This window comes from Pan troglodytes, chromosome 6 (genome assembly GCF_028858775.2).
Source record: "Pan troglodytes isolate AG18354 chromosome 6, NHGRI_mPanTro3-v2.0_pri, whole genome shotgun sequence".
Lineage (NCBI taxonomy): Eukaryota > Metazoa > Chordata > Mammalia > Primates > Hominidae > Pan > Pan troglodytes.
In genome coordinates, this window is record NC_072404.2 from 86766257 (window position 1) to 86786192 (window position 19936).

The 19936-nt window shown below is 41.3% G+C and overlaps 1 protein-coding gene, 1 long non-coding RNA gene and 1 other non-coding gene across 22 annotated transcripts in view; 1 reads left to right on the forward strand and 2 right to left on the reverse strand.

The window, feature by feature from the left end:
• GSAP (gamma-secretase activating protein) overlaps window positions 1-6935 on the reverse strand; it is a 105915-nt gene extending 98980 nt beyond the window's left edge. For 9 of the 20 annotated variants that reach the window (XR_010158551.1, XM_063814577.1, XM_063814573.1 and 6 more), the window contains exon 1: window positions 6498-6705. Coding sequence is in view for 10 of the 20 variants with exons in the window: in XM_063814572.1 (XP_063670642.1) it covers window positions 6498-6606 (109 nt within the window). In the remaining 10 variants the exon portion in view is untranslated. Of the gene's footprint in view, window positions 1-5791 lie in introns of all 20 variants that reach the window. The other 11 variants (XR_010158552.1, XM_024357897.3, XM_024357896.3 and 8 more) reach the window with 8 other exon arrangements.
• A 6668-nt stretch (window positions 6936-13603) lies between these two features.
• LOC134810461 (uncharacterized) lies at window positions 13604-15691 on the forward strand. Its single transcript, XR_010158564.1, has 3 exons — window positions 13604-13791; window positions 14817-14862; window positions 15397-15691. It is a non-coding gene; the product is annotated as an uncharacterized LOC134810461 (long non-coding RNA).
• Window positions 13868-13973, reverse strand: LOC112209927 (small nucleolar RNA U13). Its single transcript, XR_002944913.1, has one exon. It is a non-coding gene; the product is annotated as a small nucleolar RNA U13 (small nucleolar RNA).
• Window positions 15692-19936: the final 4245 nt, after the last annotated feature.

Consider the following 19936-nt stretch of genomic DNA (forward strand, 5'->3'; position numbering starts at 1 on the left):
AAAGTACAGTTAAAAGGTTTCGGCTAAGATAAGAACTCCTTCACAAGAAATCTTGTTAAATCCAATTTACTTGCAAAAGCATATCTATTTTCAGATTACTATAATACTAAGAGAAAAAATTCTCCAACAAACGCAGATTACAATAAATGGCACATTTTTATCCCATTAAACTAGTGGTTCTCAACTCTGGCTGTCTTAAAATCATTAAGGGAGCTTTTAAAAGAACACTGATGCCCCAAGCCATACCCAGGATATTCTGATTTTATTGAGCTGGTGTGGAGCCCACTCTCTGGTGTATATGTATGTGTTTTAGATTCCCTGGGTGATTCTAATGTACAGCCAGGGTTAAGAACCATTGAACTACAAATGTACATTACATATTAAGCAATATTTGTTAGAGGGCATAACTTGGACCATCTTATAATATAACCATGGTAGACAGAGAGTTGAAAGAAATAAAAATAATGTTTTCATGGGAACATTAGGTAATAACTGCAGGGCTGAATACCCTGCAGTTAAGTACACAGTTCACATTTCAAGGACATGTGAAATAGACAAATTTGGTAATGTTGCAAATCCAGAGACCAATGTCTCACCACATACTATTAAGCCATCGGCTCTTCCTCCCTGGACGAGTTGCCCATGTCTTAACACACCCTTTTAAAAGAAGTATTCAGTAACCTCTTTGCTTATTCATTCTGACTCTTCTCCCAGTAGTTCATCACTGGAAAGTCCAGAGGAAGAAGTTTTGCAATTTCAAATGAGGAAATGTGGCTTAATTTCACAGTTTAGTATATTCAGTTCTCATGAATAAAACAATGTAGCATTTTGACAGATACTTGCATAGGTAAACCTATAAAAGAAAGGAGAGTACCTAGATATTAAAGATATTGGCAAGGCATAGCTCTTGTAAAACAAAAGCTGGTTGGCCAGATATTCTCATTCGTTTCAATCTATTCTTTGTCAAACAAAAGTGATTTCACTTTACAGGAATAGGGGTTCTCAAATGTGTACATTTTATCCCAAACTGCTATGAGACAAAAATTAAAGTATTTGTCTTTCCAATGACCATATTTAAGGAGAAAAACGTCATTCAGCCTCATATAAAATTTTGAACTAGTTCCTAATACATACATCAAGAGGTGACAAAATATGATTACACCTATAACATTCCTATTCTGTAAATAATTCATATAAATCCTCAGGCTCAAGATGACCAGTTATTATAATTCCTAAACCTATGCAGTAAACATTATGTGATTTATATTTCATATTCTGAGTAAAATGAAGTTAAGAGAGAGATGAGAATTAGAAAAGGAGACTAGGAAAGAATTAGCGGAAAGAAAAGTAAAAAGGACAGATAGTGGCAAGAAAATAGTAAAAAAAAAAAAAAAAAAAAGTGAAAACAATGTGATTAAGGTAACCCTCTGCCCCCCAAATCAATCTAGGAATACACAGGAGGCAACCAAAAAAAGTATTATTCTTGAATCAGTCACTTGGTAAAATATACCACTTCCCTGGCAAAGATTACAATATTTGAAAGACAAGTCAATCTGGTGTATCATAAATCCAAGACTAATAAAAGCAGGCAAGAAAATCTACATCCTTTCCAGTCTTAAATATTGACATTTAAATGTTAGAAAACTTACATATTGCAGATCTTATTTTCTTGAAGATGTGATCAATCCCAACAAGGGATTAAGCACGGGATACAAAAGTCAACATATAAGATCTATCTATTATAGTGCTATATACCAGCAATAGTTACAACTTGTCATGTTTTTAAGTGTGCTAGTTATGAGAGCAACAAAAAAATAACCTAGGATGAAATCTAGCAAAACATGTGCAGAACCTTCATGGAGAAAATTCTAAGACTTATTAAGAGTCATTTAAAAAGATCTAAATAAATAATGAGCTGTATTTTGTTCATAGTTGGAAAGATCCAATATTGTAAAGATGCCAATTCTCCCCAAGCTGATCTATAGAGGCAATACAACTAAAGGAAATCCAAATCAACTTTTTTTGTAAAATCTGACAAGCAGATTCAAAAATATATATATGAAAAAGCAAAGGGCATACAATAGTTAAGACACTCGTGAAGAATACTAAGGTGAGGGGACTTACCCTACCAGTTATCAATACCTACCATAAAGCACAGTTATTAAGATGTTGTCATGGCCGGGCATGGTGGCTCACAACTGTAATCCCAGCACTTTGGGAGGCCGAGGTAGGCGGATCACCTGAGGTCAGGAGTTCAATAGCAGCCTGACCAATATGGTGAAACTCTGTCTCTACTAAAAATATAAAAATTAGCTGGGCGTGGCAGCATATGCCCGTAATCCCAGCTACTTGGGAGGCTGAGGCAGGAGAATCGCTTGAACCCAGGAGGTGGAGGTTGCAGTGAGCTGAGATTGTGCCACTGCACTCCAGCTGGGTGACAGAGCTTGACTCTCAAAAGAAAGTTGTCAAGTTGAGATAATGAAACAAAATGAACTCAGAAAAGGAGACCTACATAAGGAAGCTTGATGTGACAGAAGTGGTTTTGTTGTGAGAACTAAAAGGACTGTTTGATTGATAATATTGAATCAATTAGCTATTAATTTTTTTAAAAAAAAATTGGACTCCTATAAATCACATAAAAATAAATTCTAGGTGGATTAAAATCAAAAGGTGAAAAAGTCATAAAGCTTCCAAAAGTTAATACTAAAAATGTCTTCACGACTTCAAAACAGGGAGGATTTAAGAGATCCAAAAGGAACAAACTATAAAGAAAAACTCCTAATTTAGACTACATTAAAATTAAGAACTCCTGTTTATCAAAGGCACCATCACAAACCGAAACAGAAGTGACAGATTGAGAGAAAAATATTTGCAACACGTGATAAAGAACTGTAATCCCAAAAACATAACCCCTAAAATAATCAATTAAAAAAATAGGAAAGTGGACAAAAGGATGAATAGACATTTCACAGGCAGGGAGATTCAAGTGGCCAGTAAATACATAGAGATGCTCAACCTTGGAGCACAATGAAATAATTAATCCTACCAGTTTGACAAAAAAAAAAAAAAAAAAAAATTAAATTTTGAGCTGTCACGGGCTTGTGAGGATAGTGAGTATCAGAAACATTTCCACACCACAAATCAGAGTGTTAATAAGTACAACACTCTGGAAAACAATTTGGCACTGCCCAGGAAAGACGAAGATGTGCACAGCCTATGACTTAGCAACTCTACTTTTAGACGTACATTCTAGAGAAACATATGCCTGTGTGCACCAGGTGGTTAGTAAGAGTACTGACCATACAGCAAACCCCAGAAACCCCCCAAAAGCCACCCACTGGAAAAATAAGTTGGGTTCCCCAGGATGCACTCTGAGACAGAGTTTAGTACCCAGTATGTTCATCAGGGAGTGCTCAGGAAAGTGGGATTAACACCCTTAAGAGGAAGGAGAAGGAAGCAAGTCCTGGTAGGTGAGAAGTCCAGTAGCAACGCAGGCCCAATATCCTCAGGTGACCTTGGGTCCCCCAAAGAGGAAGCTTCGGAACTGAAATGGAGTTGTCCCATGTTCAGTCAAAATGGCCAGGCCTTTAAAGCCCACTCAGTTTCACGTGGTCCATACCCAAAAGGAAGTGAAGTTGGGTAGGGCAGCCCTCTTGGCAGGCAATCCCTGAAGGGGCTGACAGCTGAAGACTGCCTGCTGACTATACTCACAGCACCTGAGACAAGCTGTTCTTTGAAAGGAAAATCTAAGGGGTGCATCTCCATGTCCACCATCGTGTTGAATTCACACTATGGAACACTATATAGCATTAATTAATACAAATTAATAACCTGCAGCTAGCCAGTCAATATGGGTAAATCTCACAATATTGAGACGGAAAATAAGCAAAAGGAATGCATACAGTATGCTTTAAAGTTCACAGGCAAGCAAAATGAAATATTTTGCCCATACATATAGGCTAAAACTACAAATAAAGTCAAAGTAATGTTAAAATATAAAAATGTAAATGGTTGCTAACCTAGGAGGTGAGGATGAGAGAAAGAAATAGAATCAGAAAGGAGCACATAAGAGACTTCAAGAGTCTTGACATTGCTCTATTTTTAAGCTGGGTAGTGGATACACGGTTTTACTTCGGTGGTTTTTTTTTTTCTTTTATCATTTACAGCTACCTGTTAAAATATTCTTTTATGTAGTTGTTTTGATTTTTAACAAATATCTTCTTTTATTTCAGGAGAAACTGTTTTCTCAAAAGTTCAACCCAGAACCAGGAGCAAATGCAGTAACCAAATCTGTTCTCCTTCCTCCTTGACCCCTTGTTGACCAAAATGCTTACAGGCACAGAATTTCCATGGCTGACTGAGCCCAGCTCTCTGTTTTGCCAGGAATATATCATACATATCTCGTGAGAATTACTTAGCACCTCTAAGAAAACTTCAATTGTATTTGTTGATGTAAAAACATTAAGGCTTCAAATTTAGAAAGCAAGTATGCATAGAGGAGGCATTACAATGGTATAGTAATTCATAATTTACATTTGAAAAGCCAGAACTTTGAAAGGATAATGATTTCCACAAATGTGTGTAGTAACTGCTGTGCTAGAAATGAGACAGAATCCCAGATTTCCCTGCCACTGCTATAAATTACAGAACAGGAATTAATTTGTGTGGGGGTATTTTTGAGCTACCACCCACTGGTGATTATCAGAGGTGATAATTCTCTTACTATAACAGGGCTAATATCTTACCAAGATATTTGCTCTGAAAGAGCAAAATACTACCAGTATCAGAAAAGCTAGTATTTCCAGAAAGTACCTTCTGAGGACCTAGGGCTATCTGTTGTTTAGTGGAAGGTCAATACACAAGTTTATATTTCTTCAGAGATGAGCGAAAGATACAAGGAAGCCAGGTCCCAGTGGGTCACACACAGCTTTTCAAGCACGACACACATTACGGAAACATAAGACTGTGGCATTTCACACTCATCTAACTTCTCATTTGTAGACACCTGCCATTTAGCAAAATAAAGTGGGAGTCCAGAAAAAGGAGTACTTGGTAGTAGAAGACAGAGCTGCCTGTTGTATTTCAAAAAGTTAAGCCTTCAAAAACTTTTCAGACATTTGGGCGACATTTTTTTTTTTTTTTTTTTTTTTTTTTTTTTTTGAGATGGAGACTTACTCTGTTGCCCAGGCTGGAGTGCAGTGGCGAGATCTCGGCTCACTGCAACCTCTGCCTCCCAGGTTCAAGCGATTCTCCTGCCTCAGCCTCCCGAGTAGCTGGGATTACAGGCGCGTGTCACCACGCCCAGCTAATTTTTGTATAAAATTCTTCCTTGACCACCCTCTCCACCTCGAAAAAAAGTAAAGCCTTACTAAGCATGACACTAATGCAAACTCAATGCATACGCTACACAAACATATAACTCCTTATTTGGAGCTAATAATATTCCAAGCCAAGGAAACCTACAAATAATTTCGCTATAGTCATAGGAGAGTGTGAAGATACAAGATAGCAACTTGATATATAACTCACATCAAGAAAACTTTCACCAGCGTTTAAGGGAAAGGAGTTGTAGATGTGGGTCATTTAATACCCACTTCCAAATTCACTGAAGTGGACAGCGCCCTACACACAAGGTGAGACCTACAGGCATCATTGCTTTGAAGCTGCATTTAAGCTCTGAAGCTCCAATATTTATAGAAGACCTTTAAAACTTTGTAAGAAATCACAAAGTTCCCCTTCTTTAAAACAGATCAGTGCTGGGAAGGCTCAAAAGTCACTTTCACTCCCTTACCAAATCATCAAAAAGCCCGGAGTGGCAGGGCCCGGAGCCGAGCATCTCGCGCGCAGCCCCAGCCTGCACAGGTGCGGAGCTCGGGGGCGGCTGGGGGCTCTCGCCCCGCCGCGCGCAGCCTGGAGGCGGCCCCTGCCCTCTTGCGCCTCACCGCCGAGGCCCATGTCCCCTGAGCCACGGACACGGTTCAACAGACACATAAACACGTCTCGCAAATGTGGGGACAAACTGTTCCACCGTTAGGTATAGGGTGGTTCGCTTGGTGGTCACGGATTCTTTCTCAAAACGTGAAGCTTCCAGGAGCACTCCTGTCTTGACAAAGCCCCTGCGCTGCCGATGAACCCCCCGGGAGGTGGGATGCGGCCGCTGAGCTGAGCACGACCCTCTGCCCTCGCCGTGAGGTGATGCTGAGGGAACTGCCAGCGGCCTGGCCCCTCTGCCAAGGGCGAATTTCCGCGGGCCGGCAGCGAGCCAGGCGCCTCAGGCCCCACCGCGACCTGGCCCGGGCTCTGCCCCCAGACCTTCCGCCGTGGCTGGGTGAGGGTGGCAAAGCCAAAACAGCCCTCTGAGGAGGGGAGCGGCGCCCTCGCACCAGCCTTCCCAGGGCGGCGACGCCCCGGGTTGCTCCCCACCGGGTCGGAGTCCGGGGGATATGAGGGACTCCCACTCCCCGCCCCCACCCCTCTCCGAAGCGCGCCTCCCGCACCTGCGCCGCCGCTTCCGGCCCCGCTGGCCTCGGACACTGCCCGCTGCGCCCGCAACCACGGGAGCACGTCCTTCCCGAGGTCGAAGTCGGCGACCAGGCGAAGAGCCATCGCCCGGACACGACCACCGGGCGGCTCTGGGGCCCCGCACCGCGGGCATTCCCGGCCCCGCGTGGCCGCCTCGCCCTCGCGTCCCCGCTCCCGCCCCCTCTTTCCTCTCCCCCGCCCCCTGCTGCTTTCGGTTCTGCAGCGCCCTGGCCTGAGAAGCTCCGGCACCACCTCCTCCCGGCCGGCGGCCCGCACCTGAGCCTGAGCCTGAGCCGGAGCCGGAGCCGGAGCCGGGCACGGCGGGTAGCGGTGGGGCGGGGAGGACCAGGCGCCAGGACCAGGCCCGCCGGGGCGGGAGGCCTCCGCGCGCACCTTCGGGGCTGAAGATAGAGGGCGCAAGGACGTGGGCGCTTCAGGGCCTTGGCGAGGCCGCTAGCCCAGTGGCTTCCAAACCTGGAGGGTCGGCCTATTTTCTTTATTCTACAAGTGCCTCCACAGTGCAGCAAAGTGTGGAAACCACTTGGCTTGAGAGAGCTGGGTCCTCTGGAGCAGTTCAGGGTCACCACAGAAGTAGGCCGTCTCTTGGGCCTATTCGCCCCAGCTTCGAGGTGGTGGTGCTTTATTAGTGTTATTAAGGTAATGAGTAGCAACTGGGAGCGTATGACGAAGGTGATGATCCCATTGTAAGAGAAACGCTAAAAGGGGTTAATGCGCTTGATACAAACAGCGTCCTTTTTGCCTTTTAACTCTAGTACATCTCATTTGATGCCTTGAGACAGGAAAACTGAATCTTAAGTCTCCACGCAAACCCTCTGCCTCCCACCAGGGTCTAACAGAGCACTCTGGAAGGTGCTCGACAATTTCTGAAGAATGAGTGAATACAGTAATAAAGAATGCTTTTTCACATGTTTCCGAAATTAAGGTCTGAAAACTACTTGTATTGACGTCATCTGGGGCACTATTTTACAATGCAGACTCCTGATCTCTACACCTGGACAAGACCAGAAACGTGCATTTTACCCAGAGCCTCGGGTGATTCTTAGGCTTACTAAGTTTGAAAACTACTCCAACCAAATGTAAAAGAAAGTCTTGAATTTTTTTCCCTCCTAGAGACATGTTTCTCCAGCTGAGGTAGTGGATGATTTCAGGTAGAACTCCATTACTCACCACCATATACAGAGGAAAGTCCTCCCACCCGGGAAGTGCATGCAAATTCAAGATAAATGCCTAATGAAGCTGCTAATATTATCAGTGAATAAAAGGAAGGCCACTGGAGCCCCCAAGGAGCTAATGCAACTATTTCATATCAAATAAGCTTGTTGCCTTTGTCATACAGAAACACTGTTGGCCAATTTTTTAAAGTCAGTACATTTCCATTGTTTTTATTTTTGCAGTTAACTTCTATTTTTGCCAGGCAGGACTGATTTTATAGTCAAGCAGTGATGATATAAAAAAATCTCTTCAAATTAAGTGAAAAAGCCAATGTAAAGAAGGTGAGAAATAATAAGATAATGATAGAAAGATGTGGCCAAAATCATGAGGGTGCTATATGAAGGCATGTGTATCAGTTAGGATTAGATTCTCCAGAAGTTAATAAGAACTCAGATTAACAGTAAATTAAACACACAAGTTTTATTCTGTCACCTAGCTGGAGGTAGGCAGAATAAAGCTCTTAGGGCAGGTTCCTGAATTTATCAGGGACCCAGGCTCCTTCCAGTTCTTTGCTCCACCTGATCCTGAGTGTACCCTTGTCCTCATGATCAAAGAGGGTTGCAGAAGCTTCAGCCTTCACGTCTGCATTCCAGAAATCAGAATGGAAGAAGAGGAATAAAAAGAGGATGCTACCTCTCTTTTAAGGATACTTCCCAGAAGTTCGACACAACATTTCTACGTATGTTTCACTCACCAGAATTTAGTCACATGGCCAAATGTAGCTTTCAAGGGAGGCAAGGAAATATACCTGGCCATTGCTGTGCCCAGATAAAAATCAGGACGGTATTACTGAAGAAGGTGGGGAAAGTAGATATTCAGAAGCAATTAGAGATCTCTGTCAGAGTATGATACCCAATTCTGGCCACTGAGTTGTAAGGAAACCTCTGCTATGACAGATTTCTCTATTCTTAAAACAAGAGACATGGGAAAAGATGGTCCCTTTCAGTCTTTAACTATTTCGGGATCTAGATATGATTGCTGGAATTTCAGCCATCTAGCACACTGAAAATGGAGTCATTGGAGTCAGGAGAGTCCTGAGAACTGCAGAGAAGAGAAACCTTGGTAAATTATTTTTGGAGCCATCCTCTGCCCTTTCTGATATTAGAGATGTTGAATTTCCTATTGTTTAAATGATACTGAGTCAGACTTTTATTTTACTTGCAACCAAGGGTTTCAATTTTAAGGAGTGATCATTTCAAAATTTAGGGCACAGGCCAAAGAGCACTATAATAATAGGTTTGTGTTTGAACACTTATTAGAACACATTCTATATTTTGTATTGTTAACATAAAATGAAGTTATGTTGAGGGAGTAGGCTTACAGGAAACAGCTCAGATAAGCAAAAAGAGTTTGTTGCAAAGCCCTGAAAACCTAAGGGCCTCTAGATTAGATCACCTGAAAGTCATTCTACGTATCATGCAAGCCAGTTTGAGTTGGGTTTTCTGTTACTTGTGCCAAAAGCATCTTAAATCAGCGATTTTCAAACTTTAATGAGCATTCAAATCACCTAAGGATCTTGATAAAAGGCAGATTCTGATTCAGCAGGGTGAGGTGGTGCTGAAGAGTCTACATTTTAACGAGTTTCCAGGTCATGCCAAAGCTGCTGGTCCACAGATGACATTTTGAATAGCAACATTCTGCTACTTAATGTGAGGAGCTTTCCACCTCTGTATTGCTGCCTTACTGTCCACCATAGAGAGGGCCAGGTGAGGAAATGCATGAAATGGCTAGCTTTTAAGATATACCAGAGCTAAAGGTCGGTATGTGAGGAGAAATCTAAAATGGAGGTAAATATTGATTCCAGAAGTTTGAACCACGCCATGAGTCACAAGTTTTAGTAGCAAGCCACAGAGAATCAGCTAAAGGGAGGAGATAAAGGTGCTTACACTATAGTAGAGATGCAAGCACAAGGCAAGAAAAGAGATGAAGCAATGCAGTGAATCAGAATCTTCAAAATTATGATTCTTGTGCACACCGAAGTTTGGGAAGCACTGGTCTAGCTATCTGGTGCTTTAAATGGAGGTGGTTTTCTTTCCTTCTCTTCGTGACTGGATTACTGAGTTTCAAGCCTGTGTTGATTTGTTGCAGAGCAGAGACCTCACCAAGATGCAGTAGGCAAGAGGGGAGAGGAACATGAGTCCTCCGAAACACACACTCTGTGCACAGCACAACACAGTGATCCTAATAAAATAAATAGGCATCCTAAATCAAGGTGATCTACTTTACATATGTTCACTAACTTTTCAGTGTTCTTCTTAGTATAATTTCAAGAATACTATTAAAGATTTATACAAGAGAAGATGAAAACAGTTGTGGTTTTTCTAGAGAATTTTTAAAACTACATAAGATGTTCAAGATGAATAATTCCTGAATTGCCAATTCCAAGTGCTGTTATAATAAAGATGTCTTTGCAGTCATTTCATAGCAGTTTTTTATTCTGTCCTAAAAATGAAGCACATTGACACCCTACATATTTTCTTCATCTAACAGTTTTATTTAGATATGTTTTAAAATAGAAGATATAGTCCTATTTCTTAACAGTTACAAGTGGAATTCCAAGGACTTTCCCAACTCCTAACTGTTAACAATAGTTTTCTGTGGGGAACGTAACTCAGTGAAGGTTGTTTTTTGTTTTTGTTTTTGTTTAACGTTAGGCACATGTTAGCTTTTCAATTTTAAAAACTAGCTTAATTTTTAAAAATGTATCTTCACTCAGATTTTGACTATAAAATTATTGTTCAGCCTTTAAGGGACCATCTTCCTGACAACTTCTGCTAATTTTTGTCCTGTGTAGTTACATAGATGGCTACATGCTCAGGGTCATCATATATTGTTGTTTTTTGTTTTTGGTTTTTTTTTTTTTTTTGAGACAGGGTCTCACTCAGTTGCCCAGGCTTGAGCATAGTGGCGCGATCTCGGCTCACTGTAACCTCCGCCTCCCGGGTTCAAACGATTCTCCTGCCTTAGCCACCTGAGTAGCTGGGATTACAGGCACGCGCCACCACACCCAATTAATTTTTGTATTTTTAGTAGAGACAGGGTTTCGCCATGTTGGTCAGGCTGGTCACGAACTCATATTGTTTTTATTTGTTTTCTTAGAAAGCTGACACTGAGTTTAGCAATGATTAATAGAATAACTCTTTAAATCTGCTTCGTTATTATTTATGATGTTAGAGTGAAAGCACTCATCCTGAAATTTGTTGAAAAGAAGACTGACACAGACTTTTTTACGGAAATTTTCTATGGAATGATAGCCCTATGACTTGGCAGGAAATAAAGAACTGCCATTTGACAAGATGGGCTAGACAACAATTCAAATATTCTAAAGGAACTATATCTGATTTAATCAAAGGAACAAGGAAGAACTGAGGTGAAAATAGAGTACTAAACATTTCTGAGAGCAAGAATGCTTCACTAAGTTCCTTTTAAAGTTTTGTTGATGAACAAATATTAACTGTATGGTTTTAGTATCATTTGTAATGACCAAGAAAGAAAGGATGTTATATTCTATATCAGTCAGAAAACACTCCATTTTAAGTGGCTTGATTCTTCTCTTATTAAAACTGTATCATTTTCAAACAGAAACTTAATCTCGTGACTTCCACATAAATGTTCTTCCCCTTTCCTCCTTTTCCTTCCTACTTTTCACGCTTTATTCCTTCCCCTTCCACTTCTAAACAATTCCATCCTAAAACTACCAGATTAGACAAAGAAAAGCAAGCCTCTGCACAGGGGTTTGGAGCAAGGTGTTGACCAAAATTTGGATGTCAGAACTCAAGCAGGGAGAAGAGGTTATCCCTGGGGGATGGTGTGGGGACTAGGGAATGGTCACCCAGCATGAGATGTCAGAGTCTAACTAAGTAGGGTGAGAAGGGTGTCCATGTGGGCCATGTGGGTGGATGAGTGGGCAAGGAGTGGTTGTCCAGCCTGGGGTGTCAGATTTCACGTGGCTTAGAGAGGGCATCTGCCAAGGATGGGAGTGGGAGCTGAGACGAGGTTGAATTATTTAAGTGAATGTGTTAAGAATAATGTGACCCATGTCTCTCACTGGCAGGCAAAAGAGTCACAAAAAAGAAAAAAAATAGCTGTAGTGTTGGATTGGAATTATAAATATTGGGGTAAACATAGTTTTTATTTATTTATTTATTCTTATTTATTTATTTATTTTTGAGATGGTGTCTTGCCCTGTCTCCAGGCTAGAGTGCAGTGGTGCGATCTCGGCTCACTACAACTTCTACCTCCTGAGTTCAAGCGATTCTCCTGCCTCAGCCTCCCGAGTAGCCAGGACTACAGGTACGTGCCACCATGCCTGGCTAATTTTTGTATTTCTAGTAGAGACAGGGTTTCACCATGTTGGCCAGGATGGTCTCGATCTCTTGACCTCATGATCCACCCACCTCCGCCTCCCAAAGTGCTGGGATTACAGGCGTGAACCACCGTGCCCAGCCAACATAGTTTTTAATACACAGATGATGATAGGGAGATAGAGGGGTAGATATCATAATAAATATGCATATGCATGTATGCACATACACACATATATTCTTTAGTTCTGTCCACTGAACATCGGGGAGCAGCAATGCCCCTATATCAATCAACACATCTGGCATAAAGAAAGATGAACCTGGAACACCTTGTAGTGCCAGAAAGCAAGAACATGCTCAAAGAACCATGAGGACATGTCAGAAGGACACAGCAGCCAGTGTGAATGAAACCCCTGTCGCAAAAATTATAACAGTGAGAAAATTATGACAGTGAAAGAGATCTGACCTAATTGACTCCAACTTGCTTCAAATCTCCAAGCTGTCCTTGTTCATTCCTGGATGTAGGCCAAACTAACTTTGAGAGGAACTTAACTTTAACTTTGAAACAAAGATGATAACAGCCTTTTCCCAAAACATACCCCCTTCTTGCCTGGGGACCAGACTGCCTTTGTAGGACTAACAAGTTAGATACAAGATCAGAAATTATGGTTTAAGAGTCATGCAGCCAGAAACCCCAAGATCACTAACCCCCCCAATTGCTCCTATAATAACTTCAGTATTGTAAAACCCAATATTGGTGTTTGAGGTCTTTTTCAGACCTTGTACTCCATGGATCAGCTGGTCCCACCCAGATCAATAAACTGGCTCATCTGGTCTTGCGGCCCCCACCCAGGAACTGACTCTGCACAAGAGGACTCCTTATGATTTCATCCAACCTGACCAATCAGCACTCCCCACTCCCTGTTCCCCAACCCGCCAAATTATCCCTAAAAGCCCAAGTCCCTGAATTTTCAGGGAGACTGATTTGAGTAATAATAAAACTTTGGTTTCCTGTTCAGCCAGCTCTGCATGAGTTGAACTCTTTATTGCAATTCCTGTGTCTTGATAAATTGACTCTATCTGGGCAGGGCAAAATGAACCCATTGCGCAGTTACATGAAGGAGCTTCCAACTGGCCAGATCTGGGACAATTTGAACATCAAAATACACAATGGCAGTAAAGAAGTATAACTTATTAAAACAAGAAACCATAAGTCCATAGGAATATAGATACATATATATGTATATGCATATGATATCTGTATATATACAGATATATATGTATTAAAATATATACATATATTAAAATACATGTAATATATGTATTAAAAATACATATATATATACATTGAAAGTTTGAGGAACAGGACATCTACTTTCCAAATACTATCCCACAAAATACTTATTAAGCCTGCTATACATCACTTTAATTAAGTGAACATCATCAGTAATAGGACAAATGGAAATCATAGGATACAACCTCTTCCAGAAATGAATAACCTTAATCTAATCACTAGGAAACAGCAGACAAAACCAATGGAAGGACATTCTACATAATAACTGAACTGTAATCTTTTGAAGTGTCAAGGTCATGAAAGCCACTGAAAGACTGAGAACTGTTCCAGAAAGGAGACTAGAGAGACATGGCAGCCAAATGCTCCACATAATCCTGTCCTGGATTCTTTTCCTACAAAGGAAGGGGTCTGAGGATTAGGTGGTAGTACTGAATCAAGGTTAGTTCCCTGATTTTGATGTTTGTACTGTGGTTATATAGGAGAATGTTCTTTTTTTTTTTTAATAGTTTTTTCATGTCAGATGGGTAATGTCCCAACATTGTACCAAGATTCGAGGGTGGCACATGTCACATATGAGCATGTGAACACCCGATCATCACGCTTATGAACTACGAAAGGATCAGAGAATATTCCTGTTTGTACAAAATACATCCTAAAGTATCTGGGAGTAATGGGACATCAGATCAGCAGTTATTCTCAAATAGCTCAAAAAAACATGTTTCCTGTATTAAACTCCCAACTTTTCTGTAAGTTTGTGATTGTTTCAAAATGGAAAAAAAAATTTTTTTTTTGAGACAGGGGCTCTCTCTGTCACCCAGGCTGGAGTGCAGTGACATGATCACAGCTAACTGCAACCTCCACCTCCTGGGCTCAAGCAATTCTCCCACCTCAGCCTCCAGAGTAGTTGGGACTACAAGTGTGTACCACCATACTCGGATAATTTTTTAATTTTTTTTGTAGAGACAGGGTCTCACTATCTTGACAGGCTAGTCTTAAACTCCTGGGCTCAACTGATCCTCCCAAAGTGTTGGAATTACAGGCAAGAGCCACCATGCCTGGCCTGAAATAAACATATATACTTTTTTTTTTTTTTGAGATGGAGTCTCACCCTGTCGCCCAGGCTGGAGTGCAGTGGCGCAATCTCGGCTCACTGCAACCTCCGCCTCCCGGGTTCAAGCAATTCTTCTGCCTCAGCCTCCTGAGTAGCTGGGACTACAGGCACATGCCATCGTGCCTGGCTAATTTTTTGTGTTTTTAGTAGAGACAGGGTTTCACCGTGTTAGCCAGGATGGTCTCGATCTCCTGACCTCGCAATCTGCCTGCCTCGGCCTCCCAGATTGCTGGGATTATAGGCATGAGCCACTGCGCCCAGCCGAAAAATATTTTTTAAAATCATAAATGTTATCAGAAGGACTGGTATTTCTGAAGTCTCATAAAGTTTTTTTCTTTTTCCCCCACGTAAGGAACTATCATCTCCTATTGTGCTGTAGGCAAACTTGAGTGACATGGGTAAGTTTGATTTAAAACACTGAATTAAAAGATGCAAGGGCTTTACATTAGATTGCATTTTCCCCCCACTGTACTGCAAACCCCTAATGAAATTAACCGCATTTATTGGCCTTGTGCTGTATGAATTTAATTCTCCAAAACTGGCTGAAATAAGCCATAGTCAAATAACAGAAGAAGCTTAATGAAAAGTGTTATTTTTACCTTTTAAATGACTGTCCTTTCCTCTATAATAAGAAACTTCCATTAACTGGTCTCAGGAAAAAAATTACTAAAATCAAACTTTTTTTGCAAAATAATCATATGACTTAATTGCACAGGCAAATTCATGACAAGGAATAAATAATATCTATTACAGAAATATTTTCATTAAAATATACACATTGACTTCCTGAAATCCTTTGTGAATTTCATGAGTAGCACTTAGCCATTTTAAAAGAAATGTATGACAGATACTTGCGTGTGTGGCAGATTTTTAATGTCCAACTGCCATGTGTTCTGTACATAGATTTTTTTTTCTCAAATTTCTAAACACAGTGGAAGCCACCAGAGAGAATATCTGAAGCAATTCATTAAAATCTTGGCAGCCAGACCCCAGCTCCCACTTTCCCTGAAAGCTCCCTTTAATGAAGCTGAACGCTGTCCCAGCAATTCCCTCCACAGAAGACCTACTGTCACCACCTCTGGAGGGGCAATTCCTGGAGGAACCAAGTCAGCCAATTGAAGGTCCTGAATAAGCAAAAACTAAGTAAATAAATTACCATCTCGAAAGTGATGGGTTAGTGTGCTCTTTTGAATGCCCCGTAGGAAAATAAATTTGATTAAAATTAAATATTTTGTTGTACGATGTAATGCTCAAATTCAGGGGATTCTGGTGTCCCTCTGGACAGTGTCAGTTGTGGGGGGAGGAGGGAAATGCCAGCTGTCCTATGGCTGTTGAATCACAAGAGCTTATTTTCTTTGATAGGATTTTACTTTGAAAATATGTTGTAGGTGATCATAAATGAAGGATGTGCCTCCTTGCTAAGAACATTACATTTTTCTGCATTTTTCACCTGTTTGTGGCTTTGCATGTTGTTTTTTTCACTGCTGTTCCCTCCAGCCGGTTTTGATAATGAGGGCTGGGAAATTTTTTCTGATTCCAGTGCTCCACAGGAGCCTCTTGCCTCCCTCCGGTCTCCTCCCAGTGGCTATCTCTTTGGTGTCTTTGTTCTCAACACAAAATAGTCCCTGCTAGCATTGATCAAACTTCTGTGAATACACACTGACTCATTAGCTACTTAAAGATCTTCGTTAAGCAGCTTCTTTTTTAAAATTTCAATCGTGGTTTATTTTTTATTTATCTTAGCATGAATCACAATATACAAAAGAAACCTGACTTAACATGGGGTATAAAAGAATTACCATATCATAGAAAATTGTTTTGAAAAAGATTTTACTGTGCAAAAAAGAAAAAAAAGCAAACCTCTGAACCTTTCTTTACATGAATGCTAATAATACAGACGACTTTAGAGAAATTGAAACTAGCCCAGCCTGTTCGAAAGGGGATCCAAGCAGTTCATCACCAAAACGGCCACAGCTCAGCTCTCTTAAAACCCGTTATTTTCTGAAAATAATCTGTAGAAGTATTGAGATTCGTAGGTAATATTTTAAACATTTTATGAAGGATTCCATTAGTTTCCCTCTTATGTTTAATTTTTTGAACTATGTTTAATTTAAACCCTCTTCATTCTCAAAAATCTACATCTTTCCCAGATTTTAAAAGAGGCTACCTCCTCCACCACAGAATTTTTCTTTAAGAAGACAATCAGCACGTCTATCTTTTTAGTCAAGATCCATCTCTGGATCTGCTAGAAGAGAGACTATGGAGACAAATTAGAGTCCATGGGAAAGCGATATCTCTGTCCCCTGCGTGGAAGCAGCATGCCATCAGAATGCTTAGTATTAATCGCAAACTGAACCCTGTAATGTGTCACCTTTCTCTTCAGGGCCTCCAGCTTTCCAAATGTCCATCTAATCTGTGTCTTGATAGTACCAAAACTTTGTCACTTAAGAAAAAGCCTGATATTTACACCAGGTTGGCCAAATGCTCAGCTGAGTCTCAAGAGGGTAAAGAATTTCAGGCATTTTAAAAAAAAGAAAAGAAAAAGGCCAGCAATAGAGTCATGTATTTAGTACTTGACTCAGAGTTAACAGGCCTGGATTCTTGAGGCAGCCCTGGCATGAACAGGCTCTGTGACCTTAGGCAAGTTGCTTAACTTTTCTGAACTTGGTTTTCTCATTTGTAAAATAAAAGAAGTTGAACTATGATCCCCAAGGCCCCATTTGCTTATCAACAGTGCTGATTCTTAACTATAGTAGCAATAAGATCATCAAAAAAATTCACTTCCCAATCCCTGTCACCAAGTTCATATGCAGAGAGACAGAGGGGCTTAGGAGAAAACTGCAACCTAGTAACCAAGGAAACATGAAAATTTTAACAGTGAAAGACATCCTGTGTAGCAAATTCTACAAAGTGAACCAGGAAAATAGAATTAAGGATGAAGAAATAGGCTGGGCGCGGTGGCTCACGCCTGTAATCCCAGCGCTTTGGGAGGCTGAGACAGGTGGCTCACAAGGTCAAGAGATCGAGACCATCCTGGCCAACGTGGTGAAACTCTGTCTCTACTAAAAATACAAAAATTAGCTGGGTGTTTTGGCACGTGCCTGTAGTCCCAGCTACTTGGGAGGCTGAGGCAGGAGAATTGCTTGAACCCGGGAGACGGAGGTTACAGTGAGCCAAGATTGTGCAACTGCACTCCAGCCTGGTGACAGAGCAAGACTCCGTCTCAAAAAATAAAACAGGAAATAGTAGGGAGAGTTTTCAGAAACTCTCTTCTACTCCCCAACTTACCCTCAAAAATCAAATTGTAGGTTTCCCCACAGATCTCTGGAAAAAAATGCTTGACAGTTCTCTGGGGTAAACTCTTCTATTTGATCTAAGATTCAGGTAGTGTTAACTTTTGCTTCAAATGCCTTAGTCAAGATTGCTTTTACTGTTAGAAAAATCCTAACTCCTTACATACTGATTATATGCAATCTAGGTAAGCCAAGCCTTCTGCCCTGTCTGCCATTCAGAAGTCTCTTTCATGTATGTAGCTGAATAGTAATCTCATAAAATAATATTGGAATGAATAAAGACCCAGATGTCTCAGGTCATTCCATCCACGCAGTTTCCTCTTTCTCCTTCCTATATTTACATGTTAATTTTAAGTCACAGGTGAAAATTAAAGCTTGCTGTCTCTCAGTCTCTCTTTGATATTGCAAAGAAATGTTACAAAGCTTCCTAAGGGAAGGTTTCTTGCAGGAAATAGTGACTCCCAGTATGATTAGTCCCCAAATCTGCCTGCTAGACTGAGTGAAGAGGACTGAAATGCTCTGTGGGTCACAAGGTCATCAACCTCAGGAATCTGGCCACACTGTCAGGCATTCTCCGCCAAAGACTGGGGGATGTGGGTTCCTATTAGAAGCCAGGTCACCACCAGCTGAAATTGAAACATACATCATAGTCACATCCTGTTTAAGTGAAAACTAACTTCTATTTCCTGGAATTGCTTTTTATCTGAGGAGAGGGAGTGATTGGGGTGTAGTTAAGGGTAGCTAAGGTGCATGTCATCCCTTGGAATGGGAAGCACGCAGGTTAACGGGGGATGTGGGGACTGCCCTGGAGCATCTTGTCTCTCGGCCATCTCTAGCTCACGTCTCACCCTCCCTTGTTCACCTCTCCCAAGTTCTCGAGTGAGCATTCTGGGCACAGGGAGGTCAAGAGGAAAATGGGGGAAAGTAGTGGGAAGGGTAAGTGAGATGAGAGATGGTAATGATAGAGAGCAAATCCTTTTTAGGCCTCCTGTCCCTTGTTTTTCCATCTTGGAGATAGGCTCAAGCTCCGAAATTGAGGGCTACAAGAGCAATAGAGAGAAGCTTTGCTTTCATGGCTGGCACAAAATATGAACCACAAGTTAGAATATCTCCTATTTGAGCATTTATCTGGGATGAGCTCTGAATCCCAGAGGAGGAGTTTCTCCTCCAAGATACAAGTCCTGAACTGGCTCAGAAAGAGAAGCACCCTCTAATGAGTTGGTGGGATAAGCTTTGCGCTGTTTGTGATCAGCCACTCCCCATACTGCCCACAGGCTGGCCCGCCCGTCCCAACCTTGCTATCACCCTGTGGAATGGCAATTCTAAGAGGCACTTGTATAGAGGGCTTGTTAAAACACTGATTGCTAGGCTCCACCCCACAGCTTCTGATTTGCGTCTCTAACAAGTTCCCACGTGATGCTGATGTTGACGATGCTGAACCACACTTGAGAACCACTAGCCCAGCACATAGTAGGCATTTAACCAACATTTGTCATTCATTTCACAATGGGAAGTCAAGGATGAGTGCTGTGGAACTGAAGAAAATAGGAATCATCTCATTCTGGATCTCTGAGTTTATAAGTATTTGTTGCATGTTTCCTGCTTCCCACACTGTTCATGCAATTTTAGCAATTTTCAGGAAACAGCTGCTGCTTTCCACCTTGAAAGACAATGAAAACTTAATAATAGGTAAAACGACATTTTGGAAGAAACTGATGTACCTTATATATCTGGGACAGCCTCGCCTCTTACATAATTAACGGTAGACCTTGTAGGGATTATGTAAATTGACTTCATTTTCTTTTAAATCTTTAGGAAGACTTATCAATTAAAGAAGTCTAAGTGACTTGCCAAGCTTTACACAAAAACTTTTTTTTGGTCATAAACAAACATTTCTCACCTGAAAATTTTTTTTTCTAACTCAAGTGATCAATTTTGATCTTGAGTCAGAAAAATATTGGGGCAATGTGGGGTTTAGGATTGCTGCTTACTTCATGCCATTTCTTCAGCTCATCTCCTTTAGCTTCAAGGCTGAACACAAATGAGTTAAAAGGAAATGGATTACTTAAAACCTACATTTGTGGCTCATTTTCCATTCACCAAACTCTCTCCTCCTTCCTCTTAGACATACACACTTTGGGAAAACCTCACAGAGCATGAAGAGCCAGCTCTTTTTGTT